The sequence below is a fragment of the Bubalus bubalis genome, chromosome 4, assembly GCF_019923935.1.
Source record: "Bubalus bubalis isolate 160015118507 breed Murrah chromosome 4, NDDB_SH_1, whole genome shotgun sequence".
NCBI classification, from domain to species: Eukaryota; Metazoa; Chordata; class Mammalia; order Artiodactyla; family Bovidae; genus Bubalus; species Bubalus bubalis.
The window spans coordinates 154759104-154782350 of record NC_059160.1 but is presented as its reverse complement, the minus strand read 5'-3'; the positions used below and the strand labels follow the sequence as shown (position 1 = coordinate 154782350).

At 46.7% G+C, this 23247-nt stretch overlaps 1 protein-coding gene and 1 pseudogene across 2 annotated transcripts; both read right to left on the bottom strand.

The window, feature by feature from the left end:
- Window positions 1-455: 455 nt before the first annotated feature.
- Window positions 456-3271, bottom strand: LOC102392355 (annotated as a pseudogene).
- Window positions 3272-6539: 3268 nt separating this feature from the next.
- On the bottom strand, window positions 6540-18031 carry LOC102415932 (pulmonary surfactant-associated protein D). Of its 2 annotated transcripts, none has more exons than XM_044942357.2 (9): window positions 17641-18031; window positions 16559-16631; window positions 15938-16139; window positions 11473-11589; window positions 11082-11189; window positions 10665-10772; window positions 10186-10302; window positions 9203-9286; window positions 6540-7133 (listed from the first exon to the last, which is right to left on the bottom strand). In XM_044942357.2, exons 3-9 carry the CDS (start codon window positions 16134-16136, stop codon window positions 6757-6759), a joined length of 1110 nt encoding a protein of 369 aa, XP_044798292.2. In that variant the 5' UTR covers window positions 16137-16139; window positions 16559-16631; window positions 17641-18031; the 3' UTR covers window positions 6540-6756. The 2 variants fall into 2 exon arrangements, with proteins under 2 accessions (XP_044798292.2, XP_025140615.3); XM_025284830.3 differs by lacking the exon at window positions 17641-18031 and adding an exon at window positions 17425-17604.
- Between the last annotated feature and the right edge of the window lie 5216 nt (window positions 18032-23247).

Sequence of the window (23247 nt, the reverse complement as noted above, 5' to 3'; positions counted from 1 at the left end):
GTAATGCATGTCTGTTTTCCCACATCCAGTAATATGAGTGTTCTAGAAGTGTAATTTATAACATTAGTAGCTAGATTCATCATTAATCTTCAATTCATGTTCAATTCTCCTTATTAAATGGAATTTCCATAATCATTTCAGATGTTTCAGTCAACCTTACACTTTCCAACAAAGATTGTAAAAATGAAGACATTAATTAAAAAACATTATTTAAATTCCAGACTAAATGACACTGGAGATCAGTGTCATTCTAAAGGATATCAGTCCTGGGTGTTCTTTGGAATGAATGATGCTAAAGCTGAAACTCCAGTACTCTGGCCACCTCATGCGAAGAGTTGACTCATTGGAAAAGACTCTGATGCTGGAAGGGATTGGGGGCAGGAGGAGAAGGGGACAACAGAGGCTGAGATGGCCAGATGGTATCACCGATTCGATAGATGTGAGTTTGAGTGAACTCTGGGAGTTGGTGATGGACAGGGAGGCCTGGCATGCTGCAATTCATGGGGTCGCAAAGAGTCAGACATGACTGAGTGACTGAACTGAACTGAAATGAAATGACACTGGACCCACTTAGAGTGACACTGTCAGGAGAGATCCTTGCACAGCTACTGCTTCAGTCTCAACCCGGCCTCCGTTTGGCAAAGCAGAAACCTGCTACTCTGAAACTCTTGTCTGTAAATATCACTGGCAGTATTGAAGTCATTTATGTCAGCCAGCAAAAGAGGTGTTTTTACTACATTTGTGAAGTCACAGCCTGCTACTTTCAGAATTTTACCCATGTTTGTGAGAGGTTGTTTAGCTCTTTCTGCCACTCTCCTGGCACAAGCTGTCTACCTGCAGAGTCCATGCCTAGCTTTCCTGAAATATTTACGGTCCTGTTGACTAACACAGCCTGATTGCAGGGATCAATGGCCACTGTGGCTTTTGTGGTGTGGATCACCTTTTCTTTTTCTCCAATTTGTTTTTATTTTTATTTATTCTTTTTAAAAAATTGGAGAATAATTGCTCTACAATGTTGTGTCAGTTTCTGCTGTACAACAATGTGACTCAGCCATATGTATACATATACCCACTTCCTGTTGAGCCTCCCTCCCCCCATTCCACCCCTCTAGGTCATCACGGAGTGTCAGGCTGGCCTCCCTGTGTTATTCAGAAGCTTCCTGCTATTTTACACATGGTACTGTATATATTTAAAGATGGCATGGCTAATCCTTTTCCCTTGCTGCCCTTCAGAGTCAATTAGCCCAGATACTACTCCTTCTTGCATCTCGTTGCACTCTCTGATGGTCTTAGATTGCTCTTGTCCCTTCTAAGACTGCATAAATCATTACTTAACATTTTCTTCTGATTTTGATTTTGATACATAACTAAAAGAATCTAATTTCATTTTTCTTCTAAATGCTTAACCTTTTAGCTCAGCATTATTAATTGAAAGATTATTTTCCTGCAATTTAAGGAAAAATAAAATTTAAAAATAGAATTATTGTTTATCTTAATTATGCATATATAAGATATATGTGTATAAATATATATATATTTGGACCCGCTTTTGGACTCTATTATTTTTTACATTGTTTTGTTTATTCCTGTGTCAGTAATACACTATTGTAATTATGTTAGCTTTCTAAAACCCTTTAAAATGATCAAGTCTATTCTCATTATGCTTTTAAATTAATTTTTATGTCTGTTCTAGGATGTTTATTCTCTCACCAGAGCTTTGGAATCCTTTGATGAAGTCTTCACAGCCTCAGTCACTCTTCTGGGGGGATTGAGTCTTTGGAGAATTCACATCCCCCTCATTCTCTTTCTCTTCTCTCAGACTCTCTGTAGCTGGGGACGAAGCTTCCTAGGCTTGTTCAAAACCCACCATTGGTTTTCCTCCCCTGCCCACCCTGCTCCGTCCTTCTGTTCACAGAATGCCTTTGCCTGGCCTGAGGTTGTCATCTGACCTTTTGGCCCTTACCCCTGAATTGAAGTATTCAGGTAGTTGATAAATGTGCAGAAAAGCTGGCAGTGATGTAATGGTGCTGTTTCTTCAGATCAGAGAGCCTGGAAACATCTTGAAATCACCTTCTTCAGGGCTATAAATAGACTTACAAGTAGGAATGAAGGATTTTATTCACTCAACTCTTCCACTTACTCACTTTGTTCATTCCTTCTCCTTACTAAATAAATATGAAAAGTACCATTTCGCTCAGGCAGGGCACCCTTGAGTCCCTCTGTGGCTCCAAGTTGTTTCAGCCAGGCAGTCTGAGAGACTGCTCTGCTTAACTAAATGGAGATCAAATGTGTGAATATTCAGAATGTATCCAGTAAGGATGGGCTACAGAGGATGTAGTAACAACTCTAAAACCACACTCAAAATCCAAGTGGATCTAGGTGATCCCCAAGGGCATTTGATTTCCATGCATTTGCTCAGGTGTCCAGAATCCTGGGATGTCCAGCCTTATAATCACCAACATTTCTGTGCTCACCAGGGCAGCAGAAAATTGGGCATTTCAGCAATGTTCACTGGCCTTCATCTTCTTCTATCCAGGAGAAACACATGTCACAGGGCAATGTCTGCCTTCATAGTTCAGTTCAGTTCAGTTGCTCAGTAGTGTCCAACTCTTTGCGACCCCATGAATTGCAGCACGCCAGGCCTCCCTGTCCATCACCAACTCCCGGAGTTCACTCAAATTCACATCCATTGAGTCGGTGATGCCATCCAGCCATCTCATCCTATGTTGTCCCCTTCTCCTCCTGCCCCCAATCCATCCCAGCATCAGAGTCTTTTCCAGTGAGTCAACTCTTTGCATGAGGTGGCCAAAGTACTGGAGTTTCAGCTTTAGCATCATTCCTTCCAAAGAACACCCAGGGCTGATCCCCTTTAGAATGGACTGGTTGGATCTCCTTGCAGTTCAAGGGACTGTCAAGAGGCTTCTCCAACACCACAGTTCAAAAGCATCAATTCTTCGGTGCTCAGCTTTCTTCACAGTCCAACTCTCACATCCATACATGACCACTGGAAAAACCATAGCCTTAACACCATAAGGCCTCTCTTATTGAAACATTAGTGAAAAACAGTAAAATCTACCAAAAGATGCCAGTCATTAGTTATACAGAGGCCTAATAGTCTTAGGCAATTCAACTGAACAATAATGAGTATCTAGGTCTCTGAATATATTGGTGCCTCTACAGGAAGAAGGCTCTCCTCTATTCTCCTGGTGAAAACATTTTACAATCCATCCACTCATTTCCAGTTTACACTTTGAGCACCTCCAACACCCATTGCTGAAACACAATTTTATATCTGATCTCTAATGTTAAGGTAGTTCTGGGTTTTAGTATATGTGAAGGCATGACATGCCTGAATAAATGTTTGGCATATCAATTAATATTTTACTTTTTCTGATAGGTACCTGGTTTCTTTGCTCTACTATATAAAACACAGGTAACCTGAAAAAGTCTACCACTCCATTAAGCTTGAATTAAGGACATCTGGAAGGTAAGAGTGATCAAGAATGTTCTGAATGTAAACAACTCAAATGCCAGGGTTGTATATCAGCAAAATTCAGAACAAAGCTAGGATCCTAGAAAAGTTAAAAAAAAAAAAAAAGAGGGGTTCCCATAGGCTGTTCAGTATAGGGTGTGGGCTGGGCTGGTTACAGGATGGTTGAGAACCAAGAGGCACCTATAGAATATACTTGAGAACATACCATAAACAGAGGCTTGCCTATGATGTTGTCCCCCCTCCAGACATGGAAGGATCCCAGCTTGTGCCCACGGTGTCAGCTGGCATTGTGAGTGTCTTAACATCTCTCGACAATAAGAGGCCCACAGCTCTGGCTTCACTTGGCACCTAGGCTACTAAACTAGGGTCATGGCTACTATGGTTTGGGTGGGGCTGATGTGATTGGAGATCCATGTTCACATTTGCTCATGACTGAAGGTGTAGGAGGGAGAGACCTCTGTGTTCAAGAATGGTTAAAATCCTGCATTTTCTGAAATCCTTGCCTCTTTCCTCTGCTTAAATCGGACTGTGTCTGCAGAGCCTGAAGACTCTCCTTACTTAATCTCTGTGCTGGAGAGCTGCAAACCAGACTCTCGTGGCCCCTGGTGCAGGTTGATCTAAGCTTCTTCCTAGGCTTTGGGGGTCTCAGCATTTGCGGACTTCAGCAACACAGATTTTTTCCTTCCTATGGCATCACATAGTTTCCTCTTGCTAAGAAATAGGCATGGTTTACATATTGGGATGGGTAGTGATCACCCACAGAGCATCCGCCCAGACCACCAAGACCTCCCATGCATCCCAGTGGCCATGTTGGATTATGAGGTTCCAGAGTGAGTTGGTTGGATCAGAGGTGGGCATCTGAGACAGGAAGATGCATTTTCACATAGTTTTGAATTCATGTCAAGCAAGAGAGCAAGAGTTTCTGATCTCTGTGACACACAAGAGACCTGGATGCAGAGGATTTGATATGTAAAGAAGGGAAAGAGGTGAGGATGGGCAGAGAGAGGCAGAAGCTAGGGAGGTGGCACAGGGTTGCTTGCCCCCCGCAACCTGGTCCTTCTAAAGTCAATTCAGAATTCTCTTTTCTCAGGAAAAAAAAAATTACTTCCCTTTGGCCTAAGTAGATCCAGTTGTTTTTCTTATTTGCAATAAAAACAGGCTGTTCTAAGCTCCACGCCTTTGTGCTGGAGAGCTGTTTGCTCATTATTGTGTAAATGTTTATATTTCAGAAACTGCCAGGAATTGGGGAGATTTTCAGTAACAGGAGAAAGATCTTAGCAGGAACCTGAGCTGCATGTTGTTGAGAGGTGTGGCTTTGTTTTCAGATGTGCTGTTCACATATGCAGTGTGGCTGCAAGCATGTTGGGAAGAGGAGTGGAGCTTGGGGGTCCCATTCAGAAAGGGCCAGAGAAGGCAGTCCTCCTGGTCCCTGGGAACAAAGGAAAGAGAGGCTGGTTTCCTGTCTGGGGAAGGATATTTATCACCCCCGCCCATGAGCCTATGGTTCATTCAGGCCTCATTATAATTTCTTAACCCCAGATGTCATTTAAATCTTTCTTCACAGCACCATGTCAATAAAATCAACTAAATATAAAAATTAAACTAAACTAAATATAAAAATTTTTGATCTAAAAATTTACAGGCTGGAAGTATAAGCTCTGGAGTCACATGGCCTTTTTCAAGAGTGAGCAGTAGCACCAGTACTACCTGTACAAGCTCCCTTCCTCTCTGTGTCTTGGTTTCTTATCTGTAAAATGAGAAGGGTTTAACTAGATTATCTCTGAGGCAGAGTGGAGACCAACATCCCCAGAAGTGCCAGGCAGGAAGAGATTTGGGGATGAAACTGAATATGGCTCTGCATCCTCTTTGCCTGAGATTTCAAAAGGGATTAGGATTGTGTAGACGGTATATTCTCCCATGAGCCAATGGCAGTCACATTGTCAAGGGTAGAGAGAGATCCTCGGTGTTCAAGAGTGAGGGTCCTACTGGGTGTAAGGCCACTCAATCTGGCCAAAGAAGCTGGTATCTTCCTGCCAGGTCATCCCTTTATACCTGTGCAGCTTCCTAGGCTCAGGGCTTGAAGCAAGAGGCAGCCACTGAGACACCTCCTGTTAGGGGAAGCACACTGATTGAAGCCGCCCACCCTGGCCAGGCACCATAGTAACGATTTGCATGAGTTGTTTTACGACAGGAGATCCTGGTAAGGAATACGGAACTAATAAGCTTCCATCAACCGGAAGAGTTCGGGAAAGGTCAAAATGAGATACCACATGTCCGATCACGTCCCAGAATCCTCCTCTCTGGCATTCATCTTGGCTGAACAAGGTGTGCACCACCAGGAAGGACTCTGAGTCAGAATGATTGGCTAAAGACAACCCAGAAACTAATCCCATCACCATAAAACCCAAGACTGCCAGCCATGTGACAGAGCAGTTCTCCTGGGTTCCCTTACCCTACTGCTCTCCACCCAGGTCCCCTTTCCCAAAAAAATCTCTTGCTTTGTCAGTGCATGCGTCTCCTCAGACAATTATTTTCCGAGTGTTAGACAAGAGCCCAGTTTTAGGGCCTGGAAGGGGTCCTCCTTCCTGTAACACTCCCAGCCCCAGGGCAACAGCTTGCATTGGCTAGAGAAGTCCAGGGTTTGGGGAGAGGTCTTGAACAGAACAGTACCTGGGGAGGCATCAATAGAAGGAATTTAAGCTATGGGAGAGAATGAGCCCAAGCCTGGAGTAAGTGTGAGGAGAGAAGGGAGCCAGAACTGAGGTTCCCAACCTCCTCCATGGACTTGGAGGAGAGGAGGAGGGACAAGGGAAAGAGAGTGATGCTGAGCAGCCAGGAAGATAAGAAAACCGCAGGCACGAGAGGAAAAGGGAAGGAGGAGGGGATGGTGATCAGTGGCGTCAAATGTAACCGATGGTTGGTAGAGATGGAGGGATGAGGCAGAGACACTGGATTTTACAACAGGGGAGAGTTGGAGAACTTCCTTTAACCCTTGATCCTGGGAAGGGAGGCTGCCCCTCTTTTCCTCTGGCAAATCTTTCTTGTGTGAAGCCGGTTTCAAACTTTATTCTGAGGGATGTATTCCATAGGAGCCCTGCCTCTGGCCTTATCCTGTGGCTCTGTGGAGAAGCCCTGGCCAGCAGAGGGTCACCATTTTATTGAAACACTGGAAAAAAGCAGCTCTGGGCACTGCCCATCCCTCCCCACCCCCACTACCCCGCCCCAACACACACACTATGTATGTGTGTGTGTGTAGGAGGAGCTCAGAACTCGCAGATCACAAGGCGCTGCTCTCCGCAGACCTTGTCATTCCACTTGCCATTGGGAAAGATCTCCACACAGTTCTCTGAGCCGCCATCATTGTTGGGCTCCTGGGGGGCCCAGTTGGAATAGACCAGGGGCTCCCCCGTGGGGTAGATGAAAGTACCCTCCTTCCTGGTGTCGCTCATGCTCAGGAAAGCAGCCTTGTTCTGGGCTGTGGCCAGCTGAGTCAAGGCCTCGTTCTCAGCTGCGGAACGTGGGGAGGGCAACTGTCCTCCAGCCTGTGTGCAGATCTGCTGGGCATCCTGAAACGTTTTTTCAGAGCCTGCCGTCTTAAAGATCTTCTCCCCGACACTCCGGCCATCGGGGAAGAGCACCACTAGGGGAAGAGGAGAGTCAGGTTGGGGATGCGGCAGCACCTAGATCTTGTGCTTCAACTGGAGTCCCCAGTCTCCTATCCAGGTACCAGGGCACCAGAGAGGAAGAAAGTGAGGCAATTGGTTCATAGCAGTCCTGGCTCCACGATGTGCCCTGTGAGTGGTGTTGTGGTCTCCAGGTACAGGTGAGGACCCCAGAACTCAGGTGCTTACTTTAGAGGCCCAAAGTCGCCCAACTGTTAGATGTAGACAAGGATCAGACCTTGCTGGAGGTAACACTAAAGCTTGCACCTTCTGTTCCTCCCGGTGTTGCATGCCAGAATCAAGTTTTCAGTTACTCTGTAGGTTGGAATGACTTTGGGAGGGAAATGACACCATGCAGCCCAGGGCAGTTCCTGGAAGTGTGGAGAACATCATACAGGGGGCTCACTCTAAGCCCTCCATGATGATTGGGTACATGGGGTTGCCACAGGGAGTTCTGTGCTATCTGAAGGGGTGAGGGCTAGGAGAGGATGAGGGTGCATCTGAGAACAGCCTAATATTGGCCTCGACATGCTTGTGATGCAAGTCACTCAGTGTCCCTGGACCACTGGGCAATGTGTGTAGGAATAGTGGGCAGGATGCGATCAGCACTAAAGACACCCCTGTTTTGGATCCAGAAGACCATGTGTTCATCCTCACCTTGGCAATGATGGTCCAGGTGGACACAAGAAAGTCACTTCCCTTTTCGGGGTCTCATTCCTTATTTCTAAAGTAGGGGTATACTGTAAAAGAGTATCCTCTGTGTGACGTAAGTATCTCTTCTTATTGTAACCTGTCCCCATCACTCTGACTTCTAGGGTCATACATGGAAATTTTGAGGGCTCCCTGGACTCTTTAGGAACCCAGACTGCACCCTGACCGTCTGCCCTTCTCTGAGTAGCTTCAACAGGTATTCAGGGAACAGATTCTCTGGGGGGTTAGGACGGCACCCAGATCAGCCCTGAACAAGGTCAGTGTGAGTCCATGTGACACTATTGGGCTTACACCCCATGCATCTGGGTGGCTGTGTATTTGTATCAGTGAATACGCCCATGTGTCTATCTGAAGATACATGGGCAGACTTAAGGTCCATCTGGATAGGAAAGCTCATGTGTACCTGGTGCTCATGTATGTAGATGATGTCACATAGGTGGAAGGAGGAAGGAGGAGGAGGATGCTTCTGGAAGGAGGAAGACATACCAAACGCTGGCAACTCTCATCCTTAACTACTTTGGTACTTAGTTGGCTAGAGTCCTTAGAAGCCAACAATATATCTCACCAGATCAGGCCCCTTTATGCTCTGCTCCTTCAGAAAAATTTTTCATCAATCACTGAGTTTGGATGAATGATGTGAATGCAAAGCTGTACTCAGGGAGAGCAGAGAAGGAGGAGGGGCAGTTGGTGGAGAGTCCCAGGGCACAGGGCACTCAGGTGTGTGCTCCAGGAGGCCTCTGCCTGCTTAGGATCCAGGCTTAGGGAAGAATCTCTGCTTTAAACACCACAAGAGGTGCGGGGGAGTCCAGAACTGACCAGAGACTAGAGGCAGCCTGCTCCTGCAAGACCTAGGGGCATGTTTAGGGAGAGATACTTGGTGACCACACACTAAGGACAGGTCTTCAGCAGCCTTGAACCCCACATGAAGCATCCCAGCCCCATCCCCATGACCAGGTATGGATTCTCTGCTGCCCTGGGCTGTGTGGCTGCTTCTCTATGCACTTGCATACCTGGCCCCACAGAAGAAAGACAAGGATTGGGTATCCCCTTGTCTGTCGTAGGGACCTGCCCAGGGTATGCTGGGATAAGGTCTGCTGAACTGGTGACAGTGACCACTTCCTCCTCCTTGTTCTGTGTGTCTACTTGCAGTTCCTGGAGCATGGCTCTGTCCCAGCCCTCTCCTTAGCCCCACTTCTGCCCCAGGTCTTGGTCCAGTCCCAGTCATGGTCCCAGCAAGTCCAATTTAGACCCAAGCCCAGCAAACTGCAAGCCAAACCCAGACTAAGTCTGAGGCCCATACTTGGGGCCTGGCTCAGGGTCAGGTCCAGGAACTCACCTTTCTTATACTGAGAGAAGGCATTCTGGAGGCGTTGTAGTTGTCCCTCTAAGATTACCACCCGCTGCCTGAGAGCATTGACCTCTGCAGGAGAGAGAGGCCAAGTGAAGATAGATCCAGAACAACCTGGGGTCACTCAGAGCCCAGGCCTCAAGGGAAGAATGTCCAGGTGGAGATGCAAGTTGGTGGTGGGGTTAAGGAGGTGGAACAGACCCCTAGGAATCCCACCTCTGCTAACCTAGCTGGCCTCTGCTTCCCACAAGATTTCCTGTGGTTCTCTTGTGACCAGTATCTCCTGAGCAGGTCCCTGCACCTCACTGACAGTGAACCAGATATCATTTTAATTCCAAATTCTGTCGATAGCACTTCCTTTTGCATTGCAGGGGGTGGTATGGTTGTAGGAGAGGAATACACATAGCTTGAGTATTTTCCATCCATTGAGTTATTTGCTGATCAGGGTTATCTGATGAATTAGAGAGGCAGGTTTGCTTGTCATAAAGATCATATAGAAAATCTGCTCAGGTTGTCCTCCAGCGAGTCATAGAGGCTAAGACCAGAGTCCACCTCACCATACACCCTGTCAACTTTTCCTGCTTTGACCCCCACCTGTAACTAAATGGGTTATCTGAGAGGAGCTGCTGCTGCTAAGTCATTTCAGTCATGTCCGACTCTGTGTGACCCCAGAGACGGCAGCCCACCAGGCTCCCCCGCCCCTGGGATTCTCCAGGCAAGAACACTGGAGTGGGTTGCCATTTCCTTCTCCAATGCATGAAAGTGAAAAGTGAAAGTGAAGTTGCTCAGTCGTGTCCGGCTCTTTGCAACCCCATGGACTGCAGACTACCAGGCTTCTCCGTCCATGGGATTTTCCAGGCAAGAGTACTGGAGTGGGGTGCCATCGCCTTCTCCACCTGAGAGGACAGCTGAGCTAAATAAGGCCTCCTCCCTGCCCCATACCCTAGCGGGGACCCCCAAGGCTTCCTTACCTGCAAGCCCACTCTCCCCCTTTGCTCCTCTTTCTCCAGGAGTACCTCTGTCTCCCTTCAGTCCTGGGGGGCCCCTGGCACCTGAAGGCCCCAGTGGACCTATGGCTCCAGCAGGCCCTGGGATCAGAGAAGTAGAAATGGGTGAGTGCTGAACATATATTTTAGCATTTTCACACCCCTCCCCCCAACCTCCACACATGGACTTCCTATCCCCCAGCCATACACCCTCCACATTTACAAATGTCCCTCTGTGCCTGAAAACTCTCCTGCATCCTCTCTGTACACTGACTGTCCCATAACCTAACAACCAGCCTTCCCTGAATACAGATAGTCCCTGCTGCTCATACCACCCTCTCCCTGGAGACAGACAGTTCCCAGAACCCAAAACTGGTTCTCATCCTGGAATGCCAGCTCTGACCTGGAGGGTGGTATGGGTGGGCACAGGGGAACATGAGCCCAGCCCCACGTCCATTGCTCACCTGGTGTCCCAGCACCTCCAGGGGCTCCAGGCTCACCAGGGGCACCTCTCTCTCCTTTGAGACCTACAGGGCCTGGGGAGCCCTGCATGCCTGGGGCACCCACTCCTCCTGTAGAAGGAACACATCGGAGAAACATGGCTGAGAGTGCGCTCAGCAGGAACAATCTCCTCAGCAGTGCAGCTTGTCACCCACAGCTCCAGGTGAGAGAGCGACCTGGGAGACTGCTCCTGACTGCTTGGTCTCTTCTAGGAAATTCACTCAGTGTGAGAATATGGGGGGAGAGGCCCAGGCCAGGCCTACCAGGCACGGAGGTTCCAGGCTTTTCCAGGCACTGTGCACATACCTTGGTCCCCACCAGGGCTGCCAACGTCACCCCTCCCTTCTCCCTCCTTCACCCACCACATAGCACCCTCCTACCTTTGGGCCCAGTCTCTCCTTTGGGGCCTGGTGTGCCTGGAGGTCCCATGCGCCCCTGCTTCCCTGAGGGGCCCTCTATTCCAGCTGGTCCAGGCATACCTGGAGGCCCTGGGAAAAAGGACCAGCCCAGTCAGTGACACTGAATCTCCTTGGAAGTGGAGTGCATAAAAGATGGGGCAGTAATAGAAATCAGACAGGCAGCCTCCTCCAAAAGATGTTTCCCTCACTCTCTGCCCTCCCCAGGAGCTCCAGCATTCCCTGAAATAACCCCGTGCCACCTTGAGAATGACCTCCTTCATCTTCCTGGGGCAGAATCTGTGCATGCCTACTGCCATGGCCTAGCAGCAGCACGCCATCTGCAGACACCTGCATTCCATGCCCAGCTGCTCACCAGGTGGTCCAGTGTCTCCCTTTGGTCCAGGTTCTCCAGCAGAGCCATTGTCTCCTTTCAGCCCAATAGGGCCAGCTGGTCCAGGTATTCCTGCTCGTCCTGCAGGTCCTGGTGAACCTGTGACAGAAAAGACGGACATAAAGCTGACCCAGCCTAGGAGGAGCCAGCTGCCTGCAGGGTCAGTGCCCTGGCATTCCTTCAGGGTTCTGTAGGGTGTAGACACTCCCCCTTCAGGTGACTGGTCCAGTGGTGATGCAGGAAATGCATATCCACATCCCCATTTTACAGGAGAAGGAACAGGCTTGCAGAACTGGAGGCAGATCCAAACCTAGACCCACCTGGCTTTGCATACAATGCACCTGCCCCTGCCCCAAGGCCACAGTATTTATGGCAGTTAAGTCTGTCAGCTTTTACCCTGGACCATGGACTCCCTGCCCTCCCCCCTTCCCAGAACCAAAGTTTCTGTCAGAAATGACACCTGACACTTACCATCAGAGAAATAGAAATCAAAAGCACAATGAGCTGTCACCTCACACCTCTCAGAATGGCTCTTATCAGACAGCAAATAGGAAGTGCTGGAGAAGTAGAGAAAAGGAAAGCTTTGTGCAGTAGGGATGCAAATGGAACAGCCACTATGGAGACAGCATGGAGGTTTCTCAGAAAGTTAAAACTAGAGCTACCGTATAATCCATCAATTCCCCTTCTCAGCATTTAACTAAAGAAAATGAAAACACTAACCTGAAAAGATATATGTACCCCCAAGTTAATTGCAGCGTCATTCATGGTAGCCCAGACATGGATGCAGCCTAGAGCCCAAGTATCTGTGGATGAATGAACGGATGTAGAAAATGCAGGGTGCATATACAATGGAACATTATTCAGCCATAAAAGGGAATGAAATCTTGCTATTTTCAGCAACACTGGTGAACTTTGAAGGTATATGCTTAGTGGAATAAGTCACAGGGAAGGGCGGTACCATACGATCTCACTTACATGTGAAATCTGAAAGAAAACTAATAGAAACAACATACTCACAGATACAGAGGACAGATTTGTGGTTGCTAGAGGTGAGGTTGGAAAGTGAGGTGAGGTTGGAAAGTGAGCTGAATGAATAGAAATCTTCAAAAGGTACAAATGTCCAGTTTAAAAAAAAATTGATTCCTAGGAATACAATGTATAGCGAAGTTACTATAGTTAGTAATCCTGGGTTGCATGCTTGAACATTGCTGAGCAAGCAGATCTTAAAAGTCATCATCACACACAAACTGTAACTCTGTGTACTGATGACACTGACATGACTTATTGTGACATCATTTCACAATAAATGCGAATATGAAATCATTATGATATACATCTGAATCTATTATAGATCAATTCTATTTTAATATAAAGAAGAGAAAAATCTATGTTACATGTTTTTAAAATTAAAGAAGATAGTCAAAATTAATGTGCATCATCAAGTGATAAATGTAGGCTATAAATACTCTATTTAATTTGAATCGGTTTCTTCAACATGTCCACACATGTGTCAGGCATGTGCACATGTAACACACATTGAAAAAACCACAAGAAGACCATATGCAAGTGTTAACAGTTGTTCGTTCTAAGGGGCACAATTCAGGAAATTTTCATTTGCTTCTTTTTGTGATTAGTGATCACATGTTAATTGTTTTGTAAAAATGATCAAATATTTAAAAATCGCATTACCTTAAGAGGGCTGCCTAAATCTGAAATTATGAGAGATTTACCTTCAAAGACTAACGGGAGAAATGCCTATTGATTCAAGAATTATACACTCAATTCTGTGAGCTTGGTTATTCTTTTTTCATTGAGATGAAATTCACATAATATAAAAATAACCTTTTTTTTTTTTTTAATAGTGATGTGTAGATTGCAGGATCTCAGGTCCCCGATCAGGGATTGAACCTGAGGCCTGGCCATGAGAACACTGAGTCTTAACCCCTGGACCTCCAGGAATTTCCTATAATTAGTCATTTGAAGTATGTGATTCAGTGGCATTTAGAACATTGACATAATTGTACAACTACCACTTCTCTTTAGTTTAAAACTATTTCATTAATCCCAAAGAAAATCTCATACCCATACTCCCTCCCTACCTCCTCCTAAGCCCTGGCTACCTCTATGCAGCTGCCTGTCCCTGTTATCTATTCTGGATATTTTATATAAATACATACAATATATGAGCCTTTGTGTCTGCCTTTTTAAACTAGGAGTGACATTCTTGAGGCTCATCCAATTTGTAGCACATCTCAGTACTTCGTTCCAGTCTATGGCTGAGTAATGTTCTATAGAATGAATACAATACATTTTCTTTATTCATTCACTGCGGATAAATGTTGATAGACACTTGGGTTGTTTCCATCTTTTGACTGTTGTGAGTAAGCATTCATGTGCAAAAAGACAACGAAAGAAATCTGTCAGTTACTACTAACTTGTTCATTCGCTTATTTGTTCATTTCTTCATTTCATCTCTCTATTCACCGAGAATCTCTCTGTGGAACATGGCTTTCTGCCTAGCACTGAGCAGGAAGTAAATGTCAGCACCAGGTCCTGGTCTGCAAGGAATTTGCCACTGAAGTTTAAACTGTGAGCCACAGGTAATGAGTGAAGAAAACAGCTTATGAGATGTCCCTCATCCTATCCCAGTACCCCCAACCCATGGACACACATGTACTCATAGGAAACAGGACTTCAAGGCTGAAGAGGATTCAGAGCCCTGGAGAGGAGAGATGACATTTCATATCTGGAAACCACTCCCCCAGGGTAAGAAGGGCCAGGCTTGCCTGGGCCAAGAATGTGCCGGTGGAGCGAGACTGGGGTATTTGATGGGTGGTGAGAGCCTCTGTGCTGGACATTGGGTCCTGCTCTTAGCTCCAGTTCTCACTAGGCAATCAATGGGAGCCCCGAGGATGAGCCCCACATCCCAGACCCCCTGTGCTCAGGCAGAGACACCTGGTCCCTGGCTGAGCCTCTCCTGGGCTCCCCCCTGGCTGGGGAGGGCAGCAGGTACCTTGGAAACAAGTCACTCCTTAGAAGGGAGCATTAGAGGTTGCCCATCCTTTGCACAAACCATGGTGGCCATGAGAGCAGGGACGTAGAGGAAGGGATACTTTTCAATTCAGGGCCCCTCAGGGAGCTAGAGAGAGCTGGCATTTTGAATACCACCCCTCCTCTGAGATTACTTCTAGGCAGCATTTTCAAGCCCCAGCCCATTCATGTTGGGAGCTACTTTCTCTCTAAAAGACAGATAGATAAGATACTTGTCTCTTACCCTACAAATCCTGGGGATGTTATGTATTCTTTTCAGCTTTAATGTTGTTCATTTCTTTCCTCTGCAATCAAAGCACAAACTCCAGAAAGATGAAAGACCTCAGTTAATCCCTCCACATCCCTGGCCCAAGGCCATGGTGGTCCCCTCCTTGTCACTGGTTCATCAAATTCTCACTTCTTGCCAGTAAAAACCAGATCTTCTCCTGTGGGGCAGTGTTTCCAGAAAATTCTCTTAATAATCAGTACATTTGGAAACCGCAGGAGAATTCAGCTTTTTGGTACAGCAGAAGGATAAAACTTTATCTTGAAGATCAAACAAAGAAATAAAGCCTTGACTCAATTCTTTGTCACTGTGTGGTTGATATTATGCTCATCTACAGATGATTAAACTGAAACTTACAACACTGTCATCAGTTCAAAAATATTTAACATTCTGCAGAGGCAACATTTAATACGAATGAACAACAGTTAAGTTTTGGAGGGTGTGTACTCAGTCGCATCTGACTCTTTGTGACTTTGTGGATTGTAACCCAACAGATTTCTCTGTCCATGAGATTTTCCAGGCAAGAATAATGCAGTGAGTTGCCATTTTCTATCCAGGGGATCATCCCAACCCTGGGATCAAACCCATATCTCTTGTGTCTCCTGCATGTGTGTACTAAGTCGCTTCAGTCATGTGCAAACCAACAGACCATAGCCTTCCAGGCTCTTCTGTCCTTGGGATTCTCCAAGTGAGAATACAGGAGTGGGTTGCTATGCCCTTCTCCAGGGGATCTTCCTGACCCAGGGATCGAACCTGCATCTCTTATGTCTCTTGCATTGGCAGGCAGGTTCTTTACCACTAGCGCCACCTGGGAAACCCAAGAGTTCTGGAGTAGGGGCCTCGAAATATCAGTCATTCACTCATGTTTGTACATTCTTGGGGGTGGTTAGAGTCAGAAGATCCTAGGGGAAGAATCAGGACAGCTGGTTATAGAGCTGGGGGCTTTGGCAAGCCAGTCTTTGCCAATCAGTAAAGCCATGTCTCAGGTGGACTGAAGATCTGGGGGAAACCCACCCACTTGGAAAGACCATCTTCAAGGTTTCCACAGCAGAAGATTCAGAGTTTCTGGGTTAGTTACAATTCCAGTGCCCACCCCTTCCCACCAGGACAAATCCATGGACCCAGTTCTACCTGGATCTCCCTTCTCCCCCCGGGGGCCTTCTCTCCCATCTCGTCCATCACGACCAGGCAAACCACCCTCCGGGGGGCTACACATAACCAGGGTACAGGCGTTGGCCAGTGTTTTCTGGGAATAGATCTTCATTTCTGCTCCCAGGGATCTCCAGGGCTGTGTGAGCAGGAGCAGCACGGAGAGAGGGAGGAGAAGCATGTCCTAGGCAGAGGAACAGAAAGAGGGGGTGCTCTTGGTCCAAGGACGAGGCTTAGGGCTGGCCCAGCTCCTGGAGGTCAGGAGAAGCCCTTCCCCCATCTCCTCTCCCATCCTCCGAGGCAAGAGTAGCAGGGCTCCAAAAGCAGTTTAGGGAAAGTTTGAATAAGGTCTGGCCAGGGAGGACATGAGTGGACCAGCTGGGCCTCTGACCTGTTCTGCCAGCAGCATGAATCTACTGTCAGATGGTCTGTGTCATCCCTTTTGGGCTTGTTATCCCTGCCAGGGGCACTTTGGCCAGGATGTAGAATTCCTCACTGAGGCCATTGTCACACCAGGAGGGACTCACTGAGGGCCCTCGAGTGGGACCCTTCCCTCTCTGGGCCTCTTTATCCCTTTTTATATCAGTAAGTCGGTTGCTTTACCTCTTTACAATGCTGGCTTGTTTCCTCTCACTTTCTGCTCTGGACAGGCTAGTACTGGAGTCTGCAGTGCTATCTGAAAAGAAAGCCAGAGGGATAATGCTTCGTAAGGTCTGTCCTGAGCACAGAAAGGTGCATGACTGCTTTTTTCCCAGGATTTGTCATTCCTGGGCTCCACCAGGAAAGTTCCTGGCACACTTAGAGTCCTGCCCAGACCTCCTGAGAGGACTTGGGATAGGGGCCTCATGGAAGAGGGGATCTGTGAGATGGGTGCCATCAGGGGGAGGCTAGCTTCAGAGGAGGAAAGCCAATGTCCAACAGAGCTTCCAGTCACCATCAGAAAGTGACTCAGGAGCTAAGTGAGATCAGGGTGGGTGCAGGACATGGGTCACTTCCAGTGTTGGGCTTCTTTCCTCTCTCAGAAAGAAACTGTAAAGTTTTGAGCATGGAAAAGAATCATGGGAGGTGCAGGGACCTGGAAGAAATTCCAAGGGACCTGTGCAAAGGACCAAGGGTTGCCAAGCAGGCTGATGTAGTGGGAAGGAAGGGGTTTCCTGGCCAGAGAAGTGCTTCCTTCCAAGAGGAAGATGACATGCACTTTCCAAAGGGACTTCCAGACAATGGCATCAGAGAGCTGGTTGGATGTCACATCCAACTCTCCCCCTCTCCCTGTCCTGCAAACACATCTCCCACCAAACAAAGGGAGCAGAGTGAAGAGCACCCCTTATTACCCCATTTTCTCCCATCTCCAACACTGAACCTCATAGAGTGGAAGGTCTACACACACCCTGCCTTCTTCAACTACCCACATAGGTAGGGAGATATTCACCAGACATTGGAAAACAAGAGGCAAGGACAGAGACACTCACAGTTGCTTCCTGTAGGGCTCCAGCACGTCCAGGCAAATTAGAGTTCCTGGGCAAGAACTGGCTCCTTATACCTGTCCTGTAACCTGACTCTCAGCCCCAGTTTCCTGAAAACTCTCTTCAAGAAGTAGGGTAATTTCCTTCCTTATTGACTCACTCAATTGTACCCTCACCTGGGTTCTGGACACCTGCCACTGAAATTCATAGGACTACACACACCTTAGAGTTCAAAGAGCACCCTCAGCCCAAGATCTCATCGGTTCCTCACTGCAGCCCTTGAGTAAAGAGGCAGCATCAGTGTCTGTGTTTCATGGATGTCCAGGAATCCAAGGTTCAGAGAAGACCAGCCAGCTGCACAATGACCTAGAGCTCTTGTGAAAGCAGCCTGCCTCTGCAGAGTCCAAGAGCTAGCACCCGCTGTGCCGACTTCTCTTCCACCTTCATCTCAACATTACTACTCAGACACTAAGAAAGAGCTAGGAGCTGCTTGGCCAATCTGAGCAGAAGTGGGGCAGGTGAAGGGCTGATGAAGCAACAGCCTGTGGGAGACAGCATCTGGGGGAGCTGCCATCTGGCAGGGGTCACTCTTTTGCTTTCTGCTGTAGATCTAGGACAACTCTCCACTTGCCTCAGGATGGCTTTCTATGCTCTCTGTTCATCCCCTGCCCAACCCTCCTTCACTCACATGACTATCCAATTCTCTTAATTACAGGGTTTAATGGTAACTGCCTACATACTTGCTGCCCCAGACACTGGTTTCCCTGGTAACTGATGAACAAACTGATGTCAACTCTCTGTTAGAGTGGTGGGTTCCTCTCTCAAGCAGTGAAAATTGCATCCAGGCCCTTCCTGTTCTCCCTGAACATGGTTGTGCTAAGACCCTTCGTTTTGGACATTAAGATTCCTTATCTAATAAGCCATGGACATCGTTGTCCCTGTCTCCCAACTCTTGCTTCGGTCTCAAGGCTGGGCATCAACACGCGTGCACAGCTGCAGGGTGCGGCCCAACAATTAGTGAGTCAGCCAGAAGGCTGCAGATAATCCGGTGAGTGCCGAGATGTTGGAGAATGAGGACAGGGAAGGGAAGTTGTGGGGATAATCCCAGGGTTCATTTCCCTAACATGTGAGTTCCTGTGAGAGATATCTTTCTCTTCCATTAAACTGATGGCATCCTTTTAACTTCAGTTTCTTTCCAGTTTAAAAGTAGCAGCCTGGGCTTGTGCTTCACCTGACTACCTGGGGAGGGCTTGTGATACTGGCAAAACACAAGAGCCTTTCTGGTTTTATTGTTTTCACAAAATACAAACATACCCCTGACCCACCACGCCTAAACACCCTAAACAATTACAGGCTTTATGGACACTAACTGGGACAGCTTGTGAATTGGCCATGGTCAGTTACCATGAAGGGTTTGGTTGGGACCTGTGGCAATGGCGAAATAAAAAGAGTACCCTCTGGGCTTCTGGTCCCGGGTGTGGGAGGGGGCAGAGCAGGGATATAGTGTCAAGGAACAAAGCTCTGTGCAGCCTACATGCTTTACAACAGGTGGAAGCTGTTACAGTGGGCCTACTCAAGTTGCTGAGCAATGCAAAAAAACACCGCTTTGGTGGCCATGAAGTTCAGGAATGGGCTGATAAAAATGCCATACCCTGGCATTTCTGCCTGCCCTACAGCCCTACTGCTGCCGGGCTAACAGAAGGACCAGTGGACTGAGTAAGAAACAACTGATACAGGAAACCCACTGTCTCAACCTGTGAACCAAGAGGCTAGCTTAAGTCATAGAGATTGTCATTAAATATTCCAAGAGCAGTCAGCACAGGGTGTACCTACATCGTGTTAACCCAGAGGCAAACTTGTCAACATCATTGGAGTTCAACTGTTGACCACCCAAGTATCATTGCCAGCTAATGATCAGGAGAATAACTCACTTTTGCCCTTGCCACAGGATCTATCCCCAGGGGAACATATTGTAAGTGGCCCTGGGACTAAAACTGGCAGGGAAGTCCCAGGTGTTTGGGGTTTGCAGCCCTGTGGGGCTTAAGACTAGAAAGGAACTTACAGATTTCATCTGGACCCAGGTAAGAAGACTAAAAAATTAATCTAGGTCCCCTACTAGAGAAAGGCACCATTAATCTGGTGGTCTGTTACACCCCCTCCAGTGTTTGACACTGGCTGAAGAGGACAGAGGTTGGATAGCATAATGGTACTGCAGCCCAGGACAAAAATCATAGTCAAGGGTGTTAATATGTCACAATGCTGTTACTGCTTGTCTTTTGCTTAATGGTCAGGATCTTCCCTGCAATGAGTCTGTTAGACATCTTATATTTCATGTCTTGTCTGAGTAGAAGGATCTATTTGCAGACAGAGCAACAATGATGACCTCAGTCCAAGATCAACCTGATGGCGGGTCTACAGCGATATGCTATTGTTGTCCTCAGGAATTCCATGAAGAATTGACCTGATAAATGCCTGTCTCCAAAGGTTGCTACCTTTTGGACTCAGTATTCACTAGCTGTGGTTGTCTGTGTTGCATTTCTGGTATCTGTTTGTGGTACACCTCTATGTACCTGAGCCAATAAAGTTGCGGAAGAGGGGTTAACCAAGATATCAAGGGGTATGAAGGTTGTGTAGGGGTGGAGTGTATGGCCAACCCATTCAAGATGGCTGTTCTCTTGCATTTTCTACACCTCCCTGCTCGACCAGTCCCTGCTCCACTCACAGGTCTAGCTAGTCCTCTTAAATATAGGGCTTAATTAGTAACTGCCTACCTGCTGGCTGCTGCCCCAGCTGCAGGTTTCCCTGGTAACAGATAAGCCTAACTGACATCAATTTCCCCAGTGGATCATAGGGAGACACTTTGACACTTTTCCCCAGTGTCAAAAATTGCTGCCATTTCCTATCTGCTATAAATGGTGGCATGTCACTCTAGGAGTTTCTGTTTCTAAAATGTAAGATGCCCTGTCCAATAACTATTGATGTCTTTGTTGCTGTCTCTCCCTCTTACTTAAGTCTTAAGGCAGGGCATCTGCAAGGCACAAAGGCCTGTGAGATCCATCCCAACAGCAGTGGGCAGGTTGCTTTGGTTTTGGTCTCTGGGAACTGTCAGGGGAGGTCTGGCATAGAGGCCTTCTGCTCTGTTCTGGGTGCTGAGCTCTTTGATTCTAAAACTGTAACAAGGGCAGGAAAAAGGAGACATGGACATCAGAAGAAGTAAGATTCCACTGTTTCCCCCTTGACCTGTCAGGCAGAGGGCAATGTCTCTGAGGCCAAATCCTGGGGGTTCGATTTATACCTTTCATCTTGTCCTTGCAAACCAGGTGCAAATTCAGAGCAACTGTCCACACCAGGCTAGTAGTGGCTTCTCCATTGGTTGGCTAGAATGGAGGGCTCCTCATATAGTATTGCTTACCTTGTCCTTCTGTTTCCTTAAAGTTGACATCTTAGCATTTCCCATTTTTCGATTCTTAGGGGAAGTAGTGATCTGCCTTCATTTCACTACCCAGAGTACTCAAGTCCTCATGTATACAGGCCTTCCTTAAAACTTTCCCTCTCTGCTAAGAGCTGGGATCCAAATGAAAAATCACCTTCTCTGGCTCACATGGCTCTCCTGGTTTAGGCATGGATTGAAATTCATGCCTTCAGTGAATTCATGCCTTCAGTGGGCACATGCCCACTTGATATGACTATAAGCTCATCTCTTATGTACAGATGTTCAGAAATAAGCAGTCACGATGTCCTGAAGAAACACACCTGAGTTAGAATCGCCACTCTTTCTTCAGGCTGTATTGGGAGAGACACTTTTCTGTTGAGGCTGAATTTCCATTCCTTCCATGCAGAACAGAAGAACACAGGGTCTTGCAAACCAGTTGAAGCAGGATCATAGGTTTTTGGATACAAATGACTTTTTCAGAGACTCAGATATACCCCAAACCACTATCTTCCTACCTTTCAGAGAACAACAGTTCTCAACCAGGGATAATTGTGTCTCAGCCCCAACCAAGGATGAGCGCAACAAACTGAGATGATTAGGTTATCCCAAGGGGTAGGGGAGGCTGGATTTGGGGCAGGGTTTGTATGGGCTCCTAGGGCTCTCAAACCCAAGATCCTGGTAACCAATGTACCTCTGTTTCATAATCACTTACTTCAGAACTTACCAGAGAAATGATCTGTTCTTGTACCTTGGACATAAGGAATAAAGGAATAAACCACATGCCCAACCAGCCTGACCCTCATTATTTATGCACATTCCTTCTTGACCATCCATTCAAATGAGCCAGTACCACTCAGCCACTCAAGGCCACATGTATTCCCAAGGGATGAATGTTAACCACTAGGATTTGAGTAAATGTTGTCTCAAACACCCCAAAGGGAAGCAAGAGAAACATGTCTTCTTGAGAGTTCAAGAAAGGTGTGTGTGGGGGGGTGGGTTTGGTACTAAGGTACAAAGAACCCCCAACAACTGGTGGCCCAGTGGTTAGGATTCCTGGGTTTCACAGCTGTGGCCTGGGTTCAATTCCTGGTCAGGGAACTGAGATCCCATAAGCCACATAGTACAGCCAAAAAAAGAAAAACAAGTCTTCTCCCCAGTACCCTCTTTGAGGTTCCTGTAACCCATAGCTTATTTGTTTCTTTCTTTTGTTTTTGGCCATGGAGCAAGGTATGGGGGATCCTAGATCCTGACCAACAATGGAACCCATATCTCCTGCATTGCAAGCAGGAAGTCTTAACCACTGGACCACCAGGGAAGCTCCCCCATAGCTTATTGGGTACTATAACATTTATAAAATCCTGATCCGTAATAAGTTGCTTACTTTATTTGTTGGTAGTCTGAATATGGCTTCCTCTGCTGCTGCTGTGAAGTCGCTTCAGTTGTGTCCGACTCTGTGCGACCCCATAGACGGCAGCCTACCACACTCCTCCATCCATGAGATTCTCCAGGCAAGGATACTGGAGTGGGTTGCCATTTCCTTCTCCAATGCATGAAAGTGAAAAGTGAAAGTGAAGTTGCTCAGTCATGTCTGATTCTTTGCGGCCCCAGGGACTGTAGCCTACCAGGCTCCTCCTTCCATGGGATTTTCCAGGCAAGAGTACTGGAGTGGGTTGCCATTTCCTTCTCCAATGGCTTCGTCTAGATTAACTATTTTCTTTCTAGCTGTCTCTTTGATCACTAGATACATTTCCCCCCTTTTTTATATGAACGATTCCATTCAAAATTATTCTACCAGTCCATAAGCTGTCCTGTGTCAAAGCCATCTGAAACAGTGGTGCAAAAAAGGAATCCTGATCTGAAACTGGCAATATGGGTATTATTTTATCCAGAGTCCACATATTATATACTGCTTATTATTTTCTAATGTTGACTATAGTCATCAAGGACAACATCCGATAATCAAACTGACCCTGTTGCCTACATTCTCTACAATGTCCTCATGTGACTTCATTTTCTACTGTGTGATGAATATGTAGTACAGGTCCCTTCCCCATCAGTGAATGCACCAAACCAAACTTTCCTCCATTGGTAGAAGATATAGACAAATTTATTTTTATTTAATCCTTCACATTGTATGATATAACTTGTAAAAATTGTTTAGAAAAATACTTGATATAAAATATTGATTCAAAATTGCTAGCCCAGATTATCTCTTTACCTTGATCCTGAGAGATAATGAAAGAGAAATTCAAGCATACTTGAATTCTAGTTTCTGGAATGCAAAAATTTCTCTTTTTTTCAAACTGAAATATATTTGACATACAGCACTGTGTATATTTCAGATGTACAACATATTAATTTCATATATTTATATATTGTAGTATGATTGCCATTGT